Below are 22,123 nucleotides of genomic sequence, written 5' to 3' on the forward strand. Positions count from 1 at the left end.
TATAGAGCACTAAACTATTTGCCGCAACCATGTTGCGTTTTACACAACAGCTTGTTGTTTGCGTTGCCGTAGTTACCAACAAACCCTGTATTATATATTTTTTAAAGAATGAATAGTGCTTTTTCTATTGTTAAGTCTATGAATAGTTTGTCCATCAATCCACACAGCCCTGACCATGTTCGATGTAAAACAAATGGCTGCAACATTAAAACCTTGTGAACACGCAAAAAGCTTAATTATTTAATTTTTTTGGCGTAGGATTATGCTAGAAATGACTGAATTCATAGTATAAAAATTATATTGACGGAAATAAATTTATGTCAAAACGTTTTTGAATATAAAAACTATTGCACATTGAGATTACAATTGTTTTGTTACTAAAAATACAAAACTCAGTTAAACGTAAGGTTCACTGGACAATCTTTTTTACTAACTAACCATAAAAATAGGAACGAACTTTGTCTTATAGCACAGTTAATTTTCCGTTCGTTCCAACGTGCTGGGGAACTTTCATTTAAAATTTTATCAGTCTGGATTGGATGTTTCTACTATTATTGCTAACATAACCGCATATCCCTTCATGGGCATTAATGTTGTAGGCTAACGTGGACGAGATGGTTTAATACTGGTAACTCACCATTGACGCGTAAGCGGTCATTGGTCAATGTGTTTGTGCAATCCATCCGGGTCATCGTTTGCGCGGTCAACGGGGTTGACCGGCGAACACGCCGGCATTTGACAACTTTCAAAAGCAGAAATCACACGCGAAGGGAACGGCGGGAATGTTTTGTTTTTGTATTTTAAATGTTAGAATAACGTCTAAGTTTTATTGTATAAGTTCATGTGTCGTTTATATAAGAACGCGTGTACCTCTTTGTGTACGAAACAAATGAAAGAAAGGAACTGAACACTAATGTTTTAGGTTGTCATACAAACAGAGGGATTTAATCGTTTTAATACATAGTTTATAACAGTGATAATGGCTAGTATCATTGAATCTGTTCGTAGCGGGAATGTACGGTGTTCACAAGAAATTCTAGGGAAGGCAACACATTTCTCGTGCCCGTTTTTCCAATGTTGCGGTATAGCAATAATTTAAAGCAACTATCTAGTAAGTCACGAAAATGAGTGTCGGGACGTAAGCCACCGCTACAAACGTATTCAATAATATCCGCGAATATGTATGAGTTATTGTAATGATTATAACATAACGGGGCGGTCCTGGTACAGTCGTCAACTCGAAGGACTCAATAACATATCCGCCATGGGTTCAAACCTAGAACGGACCGTCCCCGCGAAGCTAGGATTGACCGACTACGTGGTAATGAATTAAGTCCCGAAAGCCTGTATATAGGCCGGCATGTCCGCGTAGGACGTTACGCCAAATAGAAGAAGAAGAACAAAACGTTGTTTAATAATATTTTTTTCAAATAACTTTTCTTTACAGTTGCCGTCTACTGCTACAGAATGGTTGAAGATTTCAAAGGATTCGAGGAAAAATGGAATTTTCCTCATGTAATTGGTGCCATTGATGGAAAACATGTCACCTTAAAACAACCAGCTAATAGCGGGAGCCAGTTTTTCAACTATAAAAGCACTTTCAGCATTGTTTTGCTAGGCATAGTGGATGCTAATTCAAATTTTATATTTGCTGACGTCGGTTGCCAGGGTCGAATTTCTGATGGTGGAGTGTTAGCAAACAGTGCTATATACCAGAAACTGGAGAACCGGGAGCTAAATATACCCTCTCCTGAAATTTTACAAGTTCCTTACGAGATCGAGGTTCCCTATTTTTTTTTGGGTGATCAAGCGTTTGCATTGAAAGAATATTGTCTCCGGCCTTTTGCTGGAATGCATACCGCAAACTCAATAGAACGCCACTTTAACTACAGACATTCGCGAGCTCGTCGAACGATAGAAAAAGGTTTTGGCATTGATGTAAAGGTCTGGCGAGTTTTAGCAAAACCAATGGAATTAGAACCACAAGTAGCTGAAAAAATCGTTCTGGCAACAATTCATCTACACAACTTTAGACGTCGGCACTTGCTTTGGAATTATAATACAACTCTTCTTGCACCCACAAGAAATACGGCATCTAGATCCTCTTCCTCTCAAGAGTCTAACGTTGACCCTACTACAATGTTACCTCTTCGACACGTTCCGTTGAGGCCGTCTAGAGTGTTGCAAAACATGCGATTACACTTAGCACGACATTTAAAGTTTAATGATCCATTACCATTTGATTTACCGCAACCGCGCAGAGTTGTGTAATTTTCGGAAGCATATAAACCACCACGTACTAATTAGAATTATGGTATTAAGCGAAAGCAAATTTGTATTTGATTTTTGTGTGCATTGCGAAATCTTTATGAATGTTTCCTATTTTTCCTAACACGTTTTATATTTTCCTTTCGTGGAAATAAAAATCATTTATTTGTGATTTGTAGCATTCTTTATAAATAAAGGCACCGTTTACTTGAGACAAGCCTCGCAAGTTAAAAGCTAACTGTGGTGAACTATATACTAATATTATTTTTTAAAGAATAGTAGAATTCTTTACATGGCAATTAACTCAATGTGTGCATACAATCTGAAAAACCAAGGAAGAATAACTGAAACTAATAAAGTTCCTATCGTTATGCTAAACCGATGCAAACATGAAATGTAAGGCGTAGGCGTACATACAAAATAAATGTCATTATTACTATGAACGATACGAATAAGTTTTTTTATAAACAGGAATTATCTTAAGCAATACGGCCTTTTTGGACCGTTACTCCTGGACAGTAAAAACAGAAATTTCGGATTTTCACAGTTCATGGAAAATAATTACAATGCTCAATTCAGTAATTCATAAAATTCATTAATTCCAAAAACACTTAAACTATCTTAACAATACATAATTCACTTATTCATAAAATTCTTAAATTCCAACAAACACTTAAACTATGTTAACACTTAAATTTTAATCCTACAGATATGCATAATCATGCATCGAGGAGGCATGTTGGTCCACATAAAATTGATCAATTTGATCATTCATGACCGTCGTTATGGACCTGATCAGTTTAGCACAGAACTCTGGATGTTTATCTTCGAAGGTGGCAACTTGTGCCTCTACAAAGTTGCCCAGAGCCCTGGCTTTAGTGCAAGGTGCAGCAGCAGTAGCAGTATTAGCAATGCTTTGAATGGCTGTCAAGCATTCGCTAATCTGACTTGATCGAGTCGTTTCACTAAATTTTCTTTTGCGTCCTTTGGACGCTGTGCGACTCCTCTAGCATGCCACTAGAGGAGCCAGTGGAGGATGTTGTGGCAGTTGTCGTGGCTGTTGTTGAGGCAGTTGAACTGCATGAAGCGGCGGTTGCAGGAGCGGTCGAGATAACAACAGGTTCCCGAGAAGTTCCTTCAAGATTTGCCTGACATGAGAACAGAAACGCTATATTAATTTACTCCTCCACAAAACGATACATAAACACTGTCTACTTACAGTATTGATTGTACGACGTGGAGCTGTCGTTTCATGTAGAAACGACATATGCTCGTAGGCATACCAAACCTCCTTCAATAGCTCGCTGGAACCTGAATATTTATACAATAGAAACGATCTTAACAAATATGAAGTAATAAAATAGCTAAATTTACTCACCGGAACCTGTTGTCTGACTCAAAGCGATCTCCTTTTTTGTCCGCCGGTAGGAATTCATTAAATTCCTCCATTTAGCATGAACGCACTGTGGATCCTCCTCCAGCACGGATGCTATCTGTTGCCAGGCTTGATGCCTTATTTCGTTATTTTTATACTGGCGATGAGTATCTAACCAGATGCACGGATAAGTTTTCACCAAATTGATCAATTCTATGACTTTTTCCTCATCTTGAATAGGCTAAAATAATAAAACAACCAATTTAGTGTGTCATTCTATGAGAAAAGGTGTAACTTACATTTTTATTCGATTTTTGGGCGGTTTTAGCTCCTTCCATTGTTAAGTGCTGGCGTGGTTGACTGCTATTCGAAATTGTCCGCCTGAAAACTTCCAAGGAATCTCCAAACTCAATACCAACAAATCCCCACATAATGTATCCAACTTTTTTTTTCGTATACGTTTATTAAAGCCTCATTTTATTCTCAATATTATTATTGCCCTCAAATAAAACATTACATAAAATATTTTTAGTAATTTGTATTTATTTTATCAGTAACTTAAATAAGCACGTAATTTTAAATTTTATTTCACTCAAATTTAAAAATTGAATTCGATGATCATCCCTCCCTTCAACACTTGAAACAGTAATGTAAACATAGCAGGTGGAAGATACGTCACTTGTCGCCGCTCGTAACCGTAGCAATAGACGATGCGCAATCTCAGATTGCGCACAAGGTGGATTTAAAAATATCAGGTGGTGGACTCTAGTGCATTTTGACAATTCGTCACTTGACGTAAGGTCCCCAGGATTCAAACTTTGTTTACATTAATTAAATTTGTTCATATAATTTATCTACCCAATTTTTTCGAATTAACATTCTTTAAAAATATATTTTGAACTTTGGGAGTTCTTATTTCTCAGGTCTCGAGTACAGTCGTCAACTCGTACGACTTAACAACATGCCCGTCATGAGTTCAAGCCCCAAATAGACCGCGCCGCCATACGTAGGACTGACTATCCTGCTATGTGGGGAATCAATTAGTCGCTGAAAGCCAAGCCCACAAGTGGGTAGAGGCAGGCCTTGACCGACATTGGTTGTTGAGCCAAAGAAGAAGAAGAGTTCTTATTTAACATTGAAACATACATTAAAGTGTGTTATTTTGTGTTATTCTGTAAATTTATTCTAGAATTCTTTGTGTTTTCGACATTTTTGATGATAAAAATTAAGAAATCATTATTTTTTTTTTCAATTTTTACCTTAATTCCTCATTATCTACGAGCCGCATGGACAATTTACTTGAGATTAGAACTCATGCTAGCATGATTTTAAATTTCGTGCATAAACAAATCATCAAATCTTTTGTTAATATATTACGTTTTTTCGATAAAATCAATAGACACACTAAAATGCACATCATAACAAAGAAATCTGTTATATTTGCTAAGCTTTGTGTGCGGAAACCAATGGTCAACGGTTCTAAAATGACGTAAAGTCCCTCAACTATGGCGACCCCCCAAAGGCCCTAATCCACCACCTGATATTTTTAATCCACCTTGGAGGTGCACTGTCAGCCACAAACAAACAAACAAGACAAACATGTCAAATCCCATACATTTTTCATGTTCGATGTCGTGTTCGATTGGTGCTTGAGCGCCGGGTAAGCGGTGGCCACATGAAGCAACGATATAGCACACAAACAAAAAGAGAAAATAAACAATCAAAATTCACATGAAAGAGATCAAACAAAGGGAATACGGAGCAAAACAGCCTATTTATGAAAAAATAAATTATTTTTTTCTGTCTGTGAATTCTCCCCACTGTCAAACAGTGTGGCCAGATTATTTTGGCGGTTTTGGTAGGCGCATCAAAATTTCATCGGTAGTTTTCGGTAGATTAAAACTCGAAACTTAACTGAGTTAAAAGAAGTGAAAGCGAAAGAAGTGTTCAACGGGGGGTGGGGGTTTGGTTGCGCTAATGCGCAAAATGAAAGTTCCATCTCACGAGAATATGCATCCTTTATCTAGGAGATGGATTAGATTTGGTTCAGCGGTCACACAAATGAAGTTCTTTTTGAAGTGTCGCTCTGAAAATTTTACTAGGAATTCTAAGCCAAAGAAGGACTAGATGCTAATTTTTTTCCCCAGTTCTTTTTCTCGGGGCTCCACGCGACCGCTTAGGGCCGCAGCAGTTTGATTAATTTGATTGTTTTGATTGTTTGGCTGTGTGTTATAGGTCAATGATTAAAACAAAATGAGATTTTTTCCTTCAAACTCTACACTTTCCCTAGACATTGGTATTTCTGGTCACTTTGCCCACATACAAAAGCATGCGGCAAAATCGCATGCGGCGAAGTTCTGACCGTTCCCTCAAACCGATCATGCGTGTTAGGCGGCGCTCTAGCAGCAATCGAACACGACATCCGACACGAACAAACCCATATAATCATATGGAGGTGCACTGTCAGACACAAACAAACAAACAAGAAAAACGTCGAGTCGAACATGTCAGTTGATTCTGTCTGTGATGTTCGATACCCACCTGTGCTGTGAGTACCTTGGCTGTCAAACGCTTCACAGCTACAGTAGATAGAATTCAATTTGGGACATTTTTAAGTTTGTTTACGTAGTTTGTCTCTTTTTCTTCTTAAAATTGCGTGCAAAATATTTAAAATAGCTATCAATAATTATTGTTAAACTTTTCAATCAATTATAACATCAAATATAAAGGATTGAAACGTATTAAACTATTGTGTGTACATAATCCATGTGTATGCACTGTATGTGTTTTGGCATGGACGTTTGTTTACATTTTTCAATATTAAATTTGAATGATTTCTATGTTATTATAGATGTGAATAACTAGTAAATTATGAGTTGAATCGTCCCCCTGTAGGTGGATATTCATTTAAACTATGAAAATGCTTCATTTTCGAGACGAAAAGAAAGGCGTATTGCAGTGCATCATGACAGGTCTATAAGACATCGAACAGCTGACAGAGCACCTATCGAACAGAGTCGTGTTTGTTTGTCTCGTTCGATTGGTCCCAGAGCACCGCCTTAGGCTGCGCTCTGGCACCACTCGAACACGACATCCGACTCGAACAAACCCATATAATCATATGGAGGTGCACCAAGGTGGATTTAAAAATATCAGGTGGTGGACTCTAGTGCATTTTGACAATTCGTCACTTGACGTAAGGTCCCCAGGATTCAAACTTTGTTTACATTAATTAAATTTGTTCATATAATTTATCTACCCAATTTTTTCGAATTAACATTCTTTAAAAATATATTTTGAACTTTGGGAGTTCTTATTTCTCAGGTCTCGTAGTACAGTCGTCAACTCGTACGACTTAACAACATGCCCGTCATGAGTTCAAGCCCCAAATAGACCGCGCCGCCATACGTAGGACTGACTATCCTGCTATGTGGGGAATCAATTAGTCGCTGAAAGCCAAGCCCACAAGTGGGTAGAGGCAGGCCTTGGCCGACATCGGTTGTTGAGCCAAAGAAGAAGAAGAGTTCTTATTTAACATTGAAACATACATTAAAGTGTGTTATTTTGTGTTATTCTGTGAATTTATTCTAGAATTCTTTGTGTTTTCGACATTTTTGATGATAAAAATTAAGAAATCATTATTTTTTTTCAATTTTTACCTTAATTCCTCATTATCTACGAGCCGCATGGACAATTTACTTGAGATTAGAACTCATGCTAGCATGATTTTAAATTTCGTGCATAAACAAATCATCAAATCTTTTGTTAATATATTACGTTTTTTCGATAAAATCAATAGACACACTAAAATGCACATAATAAAAAAGAAATCTGTTATATTTGCTAAGCTTTGTGTGCGGAAACCAATGGTCAACGGTTCTAAAATGACGTAAAGTCCCTCAACTATGGCGACCCCCCAAAGGCCCTAATCCACCACCTGATATTTTTAATCCACCTTGGAGGTGCACTGTCAGCCACAAACAAACAAACAAGACAAACATGTCAAATCCCATACATTTTTCATGTTCGATGTCGTGTTCGATTGGTGCTTGAGCGCCGGGTAAGCGGTGGCCACATGAAGCAACGATATAGCACACAAACAAAAAGAGAAAATAAACAATCAAAATTCACATGAAAGAGATCAAACAAAGGGAATACGGAGCAAAACAGCCTATTTATGAAAAAATAAATTATTTTTTTCTGTTCAGAATTCTCCCCACTGTCAAACAGTGTGGCCAGATTATTTTGGCGGTTTTGGTAGGCGCATCAAAATTTCATCGGTAGTTTTCGGTAGATTAAAACTCGAAACTTAACTGAGTTAAAAGAAGTGAAAGCGAAAGAAGTGTTCAACGGGGGGTGGGGGGTTTGGTTGCGCTAATGCGCAAAATGAAAGTTCCATCTCACGAGAATATGCATCCTTTATCTAGGAGATGGATTAGATTTGGTTCAGCGGTCACACAAATGAAGTTCTTTTTGAAGTGTCGCTCTGAAAATTTTACTAGGAATTCTAAGCCAAAGAAGGACTAGATGCTAATTTTTTTTCCCCAGTTCTTTTTCTCGGGGCTCCACGCGACCGCGTAGGGCCGCAGCATTTTGATTAATTTGATTGCTTTGATTGTTTGGCTGAGTGTTATAGTTCAATGATTAAAAAAATGAGATTTTTTCCTACAAACTCTACACTTTCCCTAGACATTGGTATTTCTGGTCACTTTGCCCACATGTTAACCGTCCAAATAGACATAGAGCGGCAACGTCGCGCGCGACGAAAAATAGCTCAAAATTTCACTCGGTGTAGATCAAAGTAGCTCATTTGACTCAGTCAACCAACTTGTTTTTTATTTGAAAACAGACAAAAATAGGTTAAAATGTGTTCAAATCTATTTTTTGCGTTTGGCATTAATGTGTCTTTTGAAAAAACTAGATAATTCGATTATTTAGCATGAAGCAAATTGTCGCGCGCGACGAGTAGCTCTGTTTGCAAAATTGAGCTACTTTTTTCGCGCGCGAAGTCGTCGCGCGCGACGTTGTCACTGTATGTCTATTTGGACGGTAAGGCGGCCACCGTCGTAAAACCGTCGCAAAACGTCAAAACCGACGTCACAAGTACTTAAAAACGACGTCGCCAGCGAGGGAAAATCGCAACGATTTGGAGGCGCTTGGGACGGTCTTTTTTGACGTTTTGCCACGGTTTTTGACCTTTCGAGCGAGCTTTTGCCCTGCGGGCCAGAGTGGCCAGACTATGTTTTCAGATTTCCGCAGGAGCACTGTTGAGACTGCACTGACGCGACAATTTAAATTTGATCAATTATTTTAACGATAATTTTTTTAAAACTTTAACCACTGGCAGCGAGATTCAATTTCAAATTTAAATGATTTTCTTTGACGAGCAATTCTCGGAATCCACACAACTGACATTTTCTACTTATTATGAACATTAAATTTTAACGGATAAAATTTTGCATACCCAACGCATGTTACATTTTTCAAGTGCCAGGTTTCAAACGTGCATCAGCGCGATGAGTAACAAATGAGCATAGCATAGCAAAAGACTGAAAAATCAAATTTCTGTGATTTCGGTAGGATAAATGGAAAATCGGTAGTTTTAGGGCGGTCATCTGTGAATCGGTAGGCATATAAAAAATCGGTAGGAATACAGATATATCGGTTCAGATATTCTGGTCACTCTGCTGTCAAAAGCAAATTGGAATGTCTAGCTTTGGCCGCGGGTCCTTCACCAAGGTGGATTAAAAATATCAGGTGGTGGATTAGGGCCTTTGGGGGGTCGCCATAGTTGAGGGACTTTACGTCATTTTAGAACCGTTGACCATTGGTTTCCGCACACAAAGCTTAGCAAATATAACAGATTTCTTTTTTATTATGTGCATTTTAGTGTGTCTATTGATTTTATCGAAAAAACGTAATATATTAACAAAAGATTTGATGATTTGTTTATGCACGAAATTTAAAATCATGCTAGCATGAGTTCTAATCTCAAGTAAATTGTCCATGCGGCTCGTAGATAATGAGGAATTAAGGTAAAAATTGAAAAAAAATAATGATTTCTTAATTTTTATCATCAAAAATGTCGAAAACACAAAGAATTCTAGAATAAATTCACAGAATAACACAAAATAACACACTTTAATGTATGTTTCAATGTTAAATAAGAACTCTTCTTCTTCTTTGGCTCAACAACCGATGTCGGCCAAGGCCTGCCTCTACCCACTTGTGGGCTTGGCTTTCAGCGACTAATTGATTCCCCACATAGCAGGATAGTCAGTCCTACGTATGGCGGCGCGGTCTATTTGGGGCTTGAACTCATGACGGGCATGTTGTTAAGTCGTACGAGTTGACGACTGTACTACGAGACCTGAGAAATAAGAACTCCCAAAGTTCAAAATATATTTTTAAAGAATGTTTATTCGAAAAAATGGGGTAGATACATTATATGAACAAATTTAATTAATGTAAACAAAGTTTGAATCCTGGGGACCTTACGTCAAGTGACGAATTGTCAAAATGCACTAGAGTCCACCACCTGATATTTTTAAATCCACCTTGGTACACCTCCATATGATTATATGGGTTTGTTCGAGTCGGTTGTCGTGTTCGAGTGGTGCCAGAGCGCAGCCTAAGGCGGCGCTCTGGGACCAATCGAACGAGACAAACAAACACGACTCTGTTCGATAGGTGCTCTGTCAGCTGTTCGATGTCTTATAGACCTGTCATGATGCACTGCAATACGCCTTTCTTTTCGTCTCGAAAATGAAGCATTTTCATAGTTTAAATGAATATCCACCTACAGGGGGAAGATTCAACTCATAATTTACTAGTTATTCACATCTATAATAACATAGAAATCATTCAAATTTAATATTGAAAAATGTAAACAAACGTCCATGCCAAAACACATACAGTGCATACACATGGATTATGTACACACAATAGTTTAATACGTTTCAATCCTTTATATTTGATGTTATAATTGATTTCTAAAGTTTATCAATAATTATTGATAGCTATTTTAAATATTTTGCACGCAATTTTAAGAAGAAAAAGAGACAAACTACGTAAACAAACTTAAAAATGTCCCAAATTGAATTCTATCTACTGTAGCTGTGAAGCGTTTGACAGCCAAGGTACTCACAGCACAGGTGGGTATCGAACATCACAGACAGAATCAACTGACATGTTCGACTCGACGTTTTTCTTGTTTGTTTGTTTGTGTCTGACAGTGCACCTCCATATGATTATATGGGTTTGTTCAAGGACCGTAAAGATATCAGGTCAAGTTATAAGCCCGTTTTGACAGCTAGGTGGAAGAAGAATCGACGAAGAAAACTGACAGTTAGTTTTCCGCTTTTGGCGAACGCTTCAAGTTCTCGAAGGAAAATTTCCATTTTAAATCACGGACTGTGTTCTAATAAACTAAAATATTCACCCAAATTGATCTCCACCAAATATTGACCATGCAAAACGTAAACAATCCATCAATACATATACAAGCGGAAAACCATCTGTCAAAATCGGAGCCCAGGGGGGCGATCGCCAAAAGCGCTATAACTACACCTCATTATACATTCCACCTTGGGTTTGTTCGTGTCGGATGTCGTGTTCGATTGCTGCTAGAGCGCCGCCTAACGCGCATGATCGGTTTGAGGGAACGGTCAGAACTTCGCCGCATGCGATTTTGCCGCAAGCTTTTGTATGTGGGCAAAGTGACCAGAAATACCAATGTCTAGGGAAAGTGTAGAGTTTGAAGGAAAAAATCTCATTTTTTTTTAATCATTGAACTATAACACTCAGCCAAACAATCAAAACAATCAAATTAATCAAACTGCTGCGGCCATAAGCGGTCGCGTGGAGCCCCGAGAAAAAGAACTGGGGAAAAAAAATAGCATCTAGTCCTTCTTTGGCTTAGAATTCCTAGTAAAATTTTCAGAGCGACACTTCAAAAAGAACTTCATTTGTGTGACCGCTGAACCAAATCTAATCCATCTCCTAGATAAAGGATGCATATTCTCGTGTGATGGAACTTTCATTTTGCGCATTAGCGCAACCAAACCCCCCCCACCCCCCGTTGAACACTTCTTTCGCTTTCACTTCTTTTAACTCAGTTAAGTTTCGAGTTTTAATCTACCGAAAACTACCGATGAAATTTTGATGCGCCTACCAAAACCGCCAAAATAATCTGGCCACACTGTTTGACAGTGGGGAGAATTCACAGACAGAAAAAAATAATTTATTTTTTCATAAATAGGCTGTTTTGCTCCGTATTCCCTTTGTTTGATCTCTTTCATATGAATTTTGATTGTTTATTTTCTCTTTTGTTTGTGTGCTATATCGTTGCTTCATGTGGCCACCGCTTACCCGGCGCTCAAGCACCAATCGAACACGACATCGAACATGAAAAATGTATGGGATTTGACATGTTTGTCTTGTTTGTTTGTTTGTGGCTGACAGTGCACCTCCAAGGTGGATTAAAAATATCAGGTGGTGGATTAGGGCCTTTGGGGGGTCGCCATAGTTGAGGGACTTTACGTCATTTTAGAACCGTTGACCATTGGTTTCCGCACACAAAGCTTAGCAAATATAACAGATTTCTTTTTTATTATGTGCATTTTAGTGTGTCTATTGATTTTATCGAAAAAACGTAATATATTAACAAAAGATTTGATGATTTGTTTATGCACGAAATTTAAAATCATGCTAGCATGAGTTCTAATCTCAAGTAAATTGTCCATGCGGCTCGTAGATAATGAGGAATTAAGGTAAAAATTGAAAAAAAAATAATGATTTCTTAATTTTTATCATCAAAAATGTCGAAAACACAAAGAATTCTAGAATAAATTCACAGAATAACACAAAATAACACACTTTAATGTATGTTTCAATGTTAAATAAGAACTCTTCTTCTTCTTTGGCTCAACAACCGATGTCGGCCAAGGCCTGCCTCTACCCACTTGTGGGCTTGGCTTTCAGCGACTAATTGATTCCCCACATAGCAGGATAGTCAGTCCTACGTATGGCGGCGCGGTCTATTTGGGGCTTGAACTCATGACGGGCATGTTGTTAAGTCGTACGAGTTGACGACTGTACTACGAGACCTGAGAAATAAGAACTCCCAAAGTTCAAAATATATTTTTAAAGAATGTTTATTCGAAAAAATGGGGTAGATACATTATATGAACAAATTTAATTAATGTAAACAAAGTTTGAATCCTGGGGACCTTACGTCAAGTGACGAATTGTCAAAATGCACTAGAGTCCACCACCTGATATTTTTAAATCCACCTTGGTACACCTCCATATGATTATATGGGTTTGTTCGAGTCGGTTGTCGTGTTCGAGTGGTGCCAGAGCGCAGCCTAAGGCGGCGCTCTGGGACCAATCGAACGAGACAAACAAACACGACTCTGTTCGATAGGTGCTCTGTCAGCTGTTCGATGTCTTATAGACCTGTCATGATGCACTGCAATACGCCTTTCTTTTCGTCTCGAAAATGAAGCATTCCCGCAGTGCAAGTGACAGCGATTTGCGAGGGCGCGCGAGGGCTCGCACGCCATACAAGTTCACTGCTCCAGAGCCCTTGCATTAAAGAGCTTGCGAGCCTTGGAAGTGTCATATGAGCGAGACAGCTGTATGTCAAGTGTATGGCTATCTCTTTCGGTACCCTTAAAGAAAAAAGCTCCGAAATGCAACGGTGTTGGTGGACAAAATTAAAATGGCCAAAAATTTTGACCACACACACTCTCTCCCGGTGACTTCCTCTGTCCCCTCTTCCATCAGGCCCCTTCCTCTTATTTGCGCGCGCCGCTCGCTTGTGTGCGATAGATCATCAGCTGATACTGGTATATGGTAGGGTTGTAGTTGTATCTTGAATTGGCAATTGGTACATATATATGTAGTGTATTTGGTTTTACCTGTGACCTTGACGATGCGAGAGCCGATCAATTCTGGTTTTGAAGCAATATCTGTGCTATGCTGGTGGTTGCCGTTCCGTGCCGTTTCTGATGTGGCCATTTGATCGCCATGAGGATCAACGGTTATGAAGCCAATTTCAAATGAGCGAAAGTGAAGGAATAATTCCGTACCGGAAATTTGATTTTTTATCACGTGTGATACTCCAATGTTGATCTCAACCCGATGTAAGCTGGTGTTAACGGCCATATGAGATAATGTACTCATGTGTTAAAAAATGTCGCATTTTTTTCTTTTCCCTATATTCCCGAAAATTGACCTATAATTCAATACGATTTGACTATTTTCATTGATTCCTCATACAACGCATGGAAAGAGGTAAACTGGCTTCGCCAATTCATTCATCTACGCTCCCAACCATTCATCACCCGAACCACCCACAATCTCATCATTCCATCCACATGCAACGACATTTCCCTCTTCTTTAACAGCAAAGGTCTCAACCGAAGCTTCTACAGACTGCTGCTTTCCATTTTCCTGTTTCTTCTTCTTCTATTTGCCCGTACCACACACCCGGCTGGCCAGTCCTTACTACGAGGGGACCGTCTATATGAGGCTTAAACCTATCACGGGCATGATATTATCATCCTTTATCTATCCAGTGGCGGATCTAACGGTAGGCGGACTAGGCGGTCGCCTGGGGCCCCGCCGATTAAGAGGCCCCGTAGATCGCCATTCTATAGTATGCCGTATGGACAGAGTACCAGCGACAAGGGCCCCCGGAAGGATGGACGTTGGGGCCCCGAGGCTGGCGAATCAATTTTAGAGCCTGTGACTGATGATCGTAGGGCCCCCCGACGGCGTTCAAACTCTCAACAGCCAGTTTAATGCCGCTAACACCCTCCCCCCCTCCTCCCGGACCACCATTTACCATTTACAGGGGGCCTTAACTCGTCTTACCGCCAAGGGCCCCCGATACCCTTAATCCGCCACTGTATGTATCCTGACCACTCTGACCACTCTTGGTTCTGTGTCAAGATCCTCATTGAGGACATCACACGCTGACAGCGCCTTTTTCAACGGTGAGCCCTCAGGATCGAGCCGTGATCTGCGCACATCCTTTTGAACGTGTCACCAACTGATAATAAAACTGACCAACTGATAATAAATTAGAAACGGACTCTCTCACCCGCAGGTACCCATATTCTACCATCTGTTACACATTTTTTGACACACCATGCACAGCTTCCTTTTGTCTGTCCTTGCGAACGACTATGGGCTGGATCGTTCAGTACCAGGGGTATGACATGGCCTACCCATCTCGGACAGGCGAGTATGGTGCGCTACAAGCTACCAGATCCACCAGGTTAAACCAATGTAATCGAAATGCAGTCCGTAAATATCCAGACAAAATCCTCTAGTGAACGTGCATAGAAACCTTCTAACAAACTAACTATATGTCATCATGTTTATTCCCCCTTTAAAAATGCGTAGTGATTTATGAGAATATAAACTAGATTTATTTATCTTAAATGTTGTATAAAACCCGCACATACGAGTGGAGGCAGTCTCATAAATGTAGGTTTACAAGCACAAATGTAAATTTTACTAGCGAGCGAGGGGTGGGTTCCAATTTTGCTTTCCTCAAGACCACGGGGCCCTACGCGGCCGCTTAGTTTGCTTAGCGCTCATTTCGACCCTTCGCACACACGCGCATTTCAAAACACTTAACCTAAAATTAGGCATATCGATGTATGCCTTAAAGCGCACTTAAGATTAATCTTAACTCATTAACGTAATTTTTTTGACAATTTACACAATAATACTATTATCATGATGTCGTGTAGATGTGCGGAAGAGGATTGATGTTAACAATTTGCCGCTGGAGATGAGTGCTTGTCGTCTTTCCGGGTTTATTCAGTGGCATGTTGGTGCCGTCAGCGAGCGGCCGTCGATGAAATCGATACACCTGAGGGAATATAAAACATTTGCTTTAGAGGGAAGATAAAACAACAGATCTAGATGTAGCGATAGTGCATCTAGAAGGAACTCACTCGTGGGGTTTTTCTCCTGCCAGAAAATTTGACCGCAATCCGTAGTGCGGTCGGTTCGGTCCTGTTGCTGCTGCAGCTATTGTGGGGCAGCGGATAATACAGATCCCAAGGGTTGAATTCCTGCCCCGAACATTGTGAACGAGCGCGCTCGACACCGTCTGACGGCGCAATCGGGGCACCCGGTGCCGGCTGGGTCTCTAGCGTGTTGTGCTGGTAGAGCCCGACTCGTCGCCGTACAGCTTCCGGAGGATGTTCTTAAATGGTTCCTCGTAAGCCCACGTTCCAGGATAGAGGAAAATTGGCTGCAAAAAAAGGAAAAAACACCATGATTAGCATCCTAGTCGCTAGCGTCACCAAACAATCTTCTTTTTCTTTCGTGGTCCGCTTACATACCGAACATACCGAATCATATACAATGCATCGTACAGTGGCAAACACCTGCGGCAGGCCCATATCATTTCTGCATTATATCTGCAAGTTAAAAGAGGGCATAGTCTATTAAAAAAGTGTTTCTTTATCATGATAATCGCTGGATAACACTTACCCGCTGTCTTGTGCTGTGTTGTCCACCACACAACTTTTCTATGCCGGTACATGCACGTACCGCTTCCGACGGAGCCAGCACGCATTGGGGAGGACTTCAACTACTTACTTTTGCTAAAATGGCACTTACTTACGTAAAATTAAGAACATAATTATTAAAAAACTTACCGCACTTGATCATCCAACAACACTGTTTACGTTTTTTTACACACACAACCTAACTTCTACAGTGACAGCAGCCGCATAGCACCAACACAACGAAAGGTGTCAGGCAAGACGTCAGACGATCTTAGGCGAGGGGTAGGAAGGAGACCAGTGGTGAGGGACGTGAAAGCTCAGCTCGACAGAATCGCTATAGGAGGAAGCGAGGCAACTAGACTAGACTAGAGAAATTAGAGCGAGAGGTACCTCACCAACCCTCGCATTGTTTGCCGGGTTTTCATAGTTTAAATGAATATCCACCTACAGGGGGAAGATTCAACTCATAATTTACTAGTTATTCACATCTATAATAACATAGAAATCATTCAAATTTAATATTGAAAAATGTAAACAAACGTCCATGCCAAAACACATACAGTGCATACACATGGATTATGTACACACAATAGTTTAATACGTTTCAATCCTTTATATTTGATGTTATAATTGATTTCTAAAGTTTATCAATAATTATTGATAGCTATTTTAAATATTTTGCACGCAATTTTAAGAAGAAAAAGAGACAAACTACGTAAACAAACTTAAAAATGTCCCGAATTGAATTCTATCTACTGTAGCTGTGAAGCGTTTCACAGCCAAGGTACTCACAGCACAGGTGGGTATCGAACATCACAGACAGAATCAACTGACATGTTCGACTCGACGTTTTTCTTGTTTGTTTGTTTGTGTCTGACAGTGCACCTCCATATGATTATATGGGTTTGTTTGTGTCGGATGTCGTGTTCGATTGCTGCTAGAGCGCCGCCTAAAGCTGGCAAAGCTGGCCCTACACGCTGCATTCATGTATGCGGCTACAAATGACAGCTACAAATTTCCATTGTTCTCGATCTGTCAGCTCGTCGCCGCTCGTAACCCGATGTATGCGGGTTACCGTATTATACACGATGCGCAATCTCAGATTGCGCATATATTCGTTTTATCAAAACATAAGTCATTTCGCGTAGCCAACCCTGAGCTATAAACGTCATTTCCATACATTTTCAGATTGCGCCAAGATTGCGCATAAATTTTCAAGATTATATGACCGAGATATATAAATATTTTTTGACAGATAAATATATCAAACCGATCCGTTTTACAAATAAATATATGCGCAATCTGAGATTGCGCATCGTCTATTGCTACGGTTACGAGCGGCGACAAGTGACGTATCTTCCACCTGCTATGTTTACATTACTGTTTCAAGTGTTGAAGGGAGGGATGATCATCGAATTCAATTTTTAAATTTGAGTGAAATAAAATTTAAAATTACGTGCTTATTTAAGTTACTGATAAAATAAATACAAATTACTAAAAATATTTTATGTAATGTTTTATTTGAGGGCAATAATAATATTGAGAATAAAATGAGGCTTTAATAAACGTATACGAAAAAAAAAGTTGGATACATTATGTGGGGATTTGTTGGTATTGAGTTTGGAGATTCCTTGGAAGTTTTCAGGCGGACAATTTCGAATAGCAGTCAACCACGCCAACACTTAACAATGGAAGGAGCTAAAACCGCCCAAAAATCGAATAAAAATGTAAGTTACACCTTTTCTCATAGAATGACACACTAAATTATTGGTTGTTTTATTATTTTAGCCTATTCAAGATGAGGAAAAAGTCATAGAATTGATCAATTTGGTGAAAACTTATCCGTGCATCTGGTTAGATACTGATCGCCAGTATAAAAATAACGAAATAAGGCATCAAGCCTGGCAACAGATAGCATCCGTGCTGGAGGAGGATCCACAGTGCGTTCATGCTAAATGGAGGAATTTAATGAATTCCTACCGGCGGACAAAAAAGGAGATCGCTTTGAGTCAGACATTTATTACTTCATATTTGTTAAGATCGTTTCTATTGTATAAATATTCAGGTTCCAGCGAGCTATTGAAGGAGGTTTGGTATGCCTACGAGCATATGTCGTTTCTACATGAAACGACAGCTCCACGTCGTACAATCAATACTGTAAGTAGACAGTGTTTATGTATCGTTTTGTGGAGGAGTAAATTAATATAGCGTTTCTGTTCTCATGTCAGGCAAATCTTGAAGGAACTTCTCGGGAACCTGTTGTTATCTCGACCGCTCCTGCAACCGCCGCTTCATGCAGTTCAACTGCCTCAACAACAGCCACGACAACTGCCACAACATCCTCCACTGGCTCCTCTAGTGGCATGCTAGAGGGTCGCACAGCGTCCAAAGGACGCAAAAGAAAATTTAGTGAAACGACTCGATCAAGTCAGATTAGCGAATGCTTGACAGCCATTCAAAGCATTGCTAATACTGCTACTGCTGCTGCACCTTGCACTAAAGCCAGGGCTCTGGGCAACTTTGTAGAGGCACAAGTTGCCACCTTCGAAGATAAACATCCAGAGTTCTGTGCTAAACTGATCAGGTCCATAACGACGGTCATGAATGATCAAATTGATCAATTTTATGTGGACCAACATGCCTCCTCGATGCATGATCATGCATATCTGTAGGATTAAAATTTAAGTGTTAACATAGTTTAAGTGTTTGTTGGAATTTAAGAATTTTATGAATAAGTTGTGATATAGAAATGATGACCACACCGTTTGGTTGTCTTCTGTCTAATGCCCGTTTATTTCACCTTCATGCGGTTTGTCGCTTTGACAGATTGACGTTGTCGGAGTTGTCTGAACCTGCACGTCACTGATTAAAGTGCAGGGCTGCCAAACACCACACGCCCCCATGATGTTCTCATCACTTAATGTCTACAACAAAATCTGCCAGTGCCTGTGGCGGCCGTCGGTTCCGCGCCGGTCGACCTTCATTCATTTCTATGGGTTGCTCATCAAACTGGGCAGGAATTTCAGCATATTGCTCAACGCTTGTTTCCTCTTGCTCCTCATCAACTTCGACATAAGCGTCTATAGAATCATTCGGGTTTGACCTCGCATCAAGAAAGAGATCTATCTCGTCCTCAGCTGCAGATGATGGTAAAGCAATGTGTGAGGTTGTCAAAAATCTCTTCCCCCGTATGTACTCGGAGCTCTTCGAATGTCAAGCACATGTCTCGGCGTGCCTTCCACCTCTACAGTGTTTCTTGATATGACACCAGTCACTGTACCAGGCTTCCATTTGGTTGTACAGGTTACTTGGGGTGGCTTAACGAATACTGAATCTCCTGGCTTGAAGGGGCATTCCTCGATGCCTTTTTCTGAAGGCTCTCGAGGTTTTGCCGAAGGATGTCTCCATTTGTAACGGAAGATGGCATCTGCTGGAGATTCCTCTCGACTACAATCCGACGCCAGATTGTACCAAAACACGGCCTGGAGAGGTGACGTGGCACTTCTGGCAGCTATTCTTTTAATTGTTCGATGGTTACGTTCGACAATACCATTACCGGATGGGCGATAAGCTGCTCTATATCGCCTCACTACATTCCAGTTCCTACACAGCAGTTCGACATAGCTAGAGCGGAATGCCAATCCGTTATCCATTAGCAATTCATCAGGAGGTCCTCTTTCACGAAATACTCCTTCCAACACCTGACTTATTTCTGAGCCACTCTCTGTTTTTATCTCGCGCCATATCGCAAATCGTCCTGGTCCACAATCTACTATTGTAAGATATTTACTTGATTCAAAATGAGTTACGTCTACAGCTAATCGTTGCCATATTCTTTTTTACTTCGAGATCACCTTGCTCGTGTGTGGTCGGTGCTGGGTCGATAGATTGACACTGTATGCATTCGCGTACGCACTGCGATATTTCATTTCTATTTATTGTTGGATCTACCAGTCTTGCCAGATAGAGTGAACGATCTACGCCAAAATGATGCTGTTCATGCAACCTCTTCACGTTTGCTGCGCACGCCACGTGTAACTCACGTGTGATCGGTTTAGTGAGCCATGATTTTTTCACTCGCGTCAAGGCATCTGCTTTGTTCTTTTCAGACTGAACAAAAATCACGTTCAACTCCAGTGCATATTCGTTCATGAGTTCTCGTATTGTGCCCAAACGTCTTCTGATCAACATCTCTGAAGCACCAGAAACCTTGGCTCTTGGTCCCAAATCACAGGCCGATCGAAGCCAGCTAACCACAGTAGCCGAATCACACATCACTTTCAGCTTACTCAAGCCCCATTTCAGTGCAAGGTTGATTCCTCTCATCACCGCGTCTAGCTCCGCAATGTTAATATGGCCAGCATCTGCTTCTTTTCGCAACCACGCTGCGTCTTCTACTATCTCGCCACCAATTTCCAAGACTACACCGTATGCTACAGAGCTAGCGTCACACCAAACAATGCCTTCCGCAGCATCTGGTGGCACCATCCAACAACCTCTAACCGGATCATCGCGTTGCACTCTTTCTAATATTTCCCGGAGGATCATCATTGCCTTTTCTCCAACACCATCATCCCATCGCTGCCCCTGACAATGCCTTTTCGAGTAGCTGCACGCGACGCGCAACCAATTAGCCACTGGGTAGTGTCCCACCAGGCGTCCACACACAGAGAAAAATTCCCTCCTCGTCAACTCGTGATCAGGGAAAGTCGGCAGATCATTCCCTCGACGAAACAACACTTGCCTTTCGTTCTCGCTAAGTTCTAGCCCAAGAACTCGCCCTCCATGCAAATGTACTGGTGGCTTCGCTTCTAGCCCATATCGCTTCAGGTGGTTGACAACTTCGCCTGCTGAGACCACAGTTTCATCCACGATAATATCGTCAATGTAGCTACCAGTACCTCGTCTGATTTTATCATTTTGAGATAGTACGTATTCAACTATTTTACTCATGATTTTTGGTGCGCTACTCAACCCAAAGCCCAAGCGTGTTAAGCAATAAGATCGGTTTTTGAAACATACCTGTTGAAAGTCCCAGAGGCTAGGATCGATCCGTACCTGAAGATAGGCAGATCGCAGGTCCACCAACTTTAAGGGTCCCTTCATTCTCCGCCACCTTCGAATCGTTTCATCGCAAGCAGGAGCATCCAATCCAGGGTTCGATTGAACAAAGCTGTTAAGCTCACGATAGTCAAGAACCGGTCTAATCTTGTTCTTATTCGGTTGTTCTACCGCCATGAGTGGCAGCCTACCGTATACCTGTGACTTCCATGGTCGCAGCCAACCATTCTCAATCCATGTTTGAACCTCTTCATCGAACCGATCTTTCTTTACAGGATCATCAACGCTGCCGTAACTAGCGGTAGTGTTTCTCAGCACCGCAGGGTCTTTTTTCCATTTCCACCGTGCAGTCCACTCCTTCCCGTCAAAGCTCGCCTCAAAATCTCTATCGTCTATTGTCACTGCTGTTGGCACCGCTCCACATGCTGCACCACACGATGGCTTCGAGGTTAGCGCACAACTTTGTCTCCGGATCGCAGTAGTGGTTCCCAGAAAAATTTCGGTGCTCGTAATCATTACGCCACCGAACAATTCTATCGCGTCCATTCCAAGCACTACATCAACGCCATCGACCAGCTTGTCCAAAACAAGACACTCGATGCGGGCTGACATTCCAGAACATTCGACCAGTACACGTTCATAACCTTGGCAAGAAACCCTGTCTCCATTAATTGTTACTATCGTTGCGAGCGGTCCAAACGCCGTAGATGTGGAGAACCGGGGCGAGATGATCGATTTTCCACAGCCAGTGTCGATAAGGGCCCGCGCCTGTACACCGTTTACGACAACTCGAACAATAGGCAGCGCCTCTAAGCATGTCGTGGGAGATCCGCTGGCGCCGTAGAACTCCCTTGTCCGTTTCCCGCAGGGCAATTACGCCGAA

At 40.9% G+C, this 22,123-nt stretch overlaps 1 protein-coding gene and 1 long non-coding RNA gene across 3 annotated transcripts; one reads left to right on the forward strand and one right to left on the reverse strand.

Annotated features, from left to right (window-relative positions):
* Window positions 1-15,058: 15,058 nt before the first annotated feature.
* On the reverse strand, window positions 15,059-16,613 carry LOC120908276. Of its 2 annotated transcripts, none has more exons than XR_005741111.1 (4): window positions 16,163-16,613; window positions 16,021-16,089; window positions 15,619-15,920; window positions 15,059-15,533 (listed from the first exon to the last, which is right to left on the reverse strand). It is a non-coding gene; the product is annotated as an uncharacterized LOC120908276 (long non-coding RNA). The 2 variants fall into 2 exon arrangements; XR_005741110.1 differs by having other exon boundaries at window positions 16,012-16,089.
* A 1,637-nt stretch (window positions 16,614-18,250) lies between these two features.
* On the forward strand, window positions 18,251-18,851 carry LOC120908271. The gene is made up of 2 exons (XM_040319185.1): window positions 18,251-18,336; window positions 18,408-18,851. Exons 1-2 carry the CDS (start codon window positions 18,289-18,291, stop codon window positions 18,849-18,851), a joined length of 492 nt encoding a protein of 163 aa, XP_040175119.1. The 5' UTR covers window positions 18,251-18,288.
* Window positions 18,852-22,123: the final 3,272 nt, after the last annotated feature.

The sequence above is a fragment of the Anopheles arabiensis genome, unplaced genomic scaffold (assembly GCF_016920715.1).
Source record: "Anopheles arabiensis isolate DONGOLA unplaced genomic scaffold, AaraD3 Autosomal_pericentromeric_contig0004, whole genome shotgun sequence".
NCBI classification, from domain to species: domain Eukaryota; kingdom Metazoa; phylum Arthropoda; class Insecta; order Diptera; family Culicidae; genus Anopheles; species Anopheles arabiensis.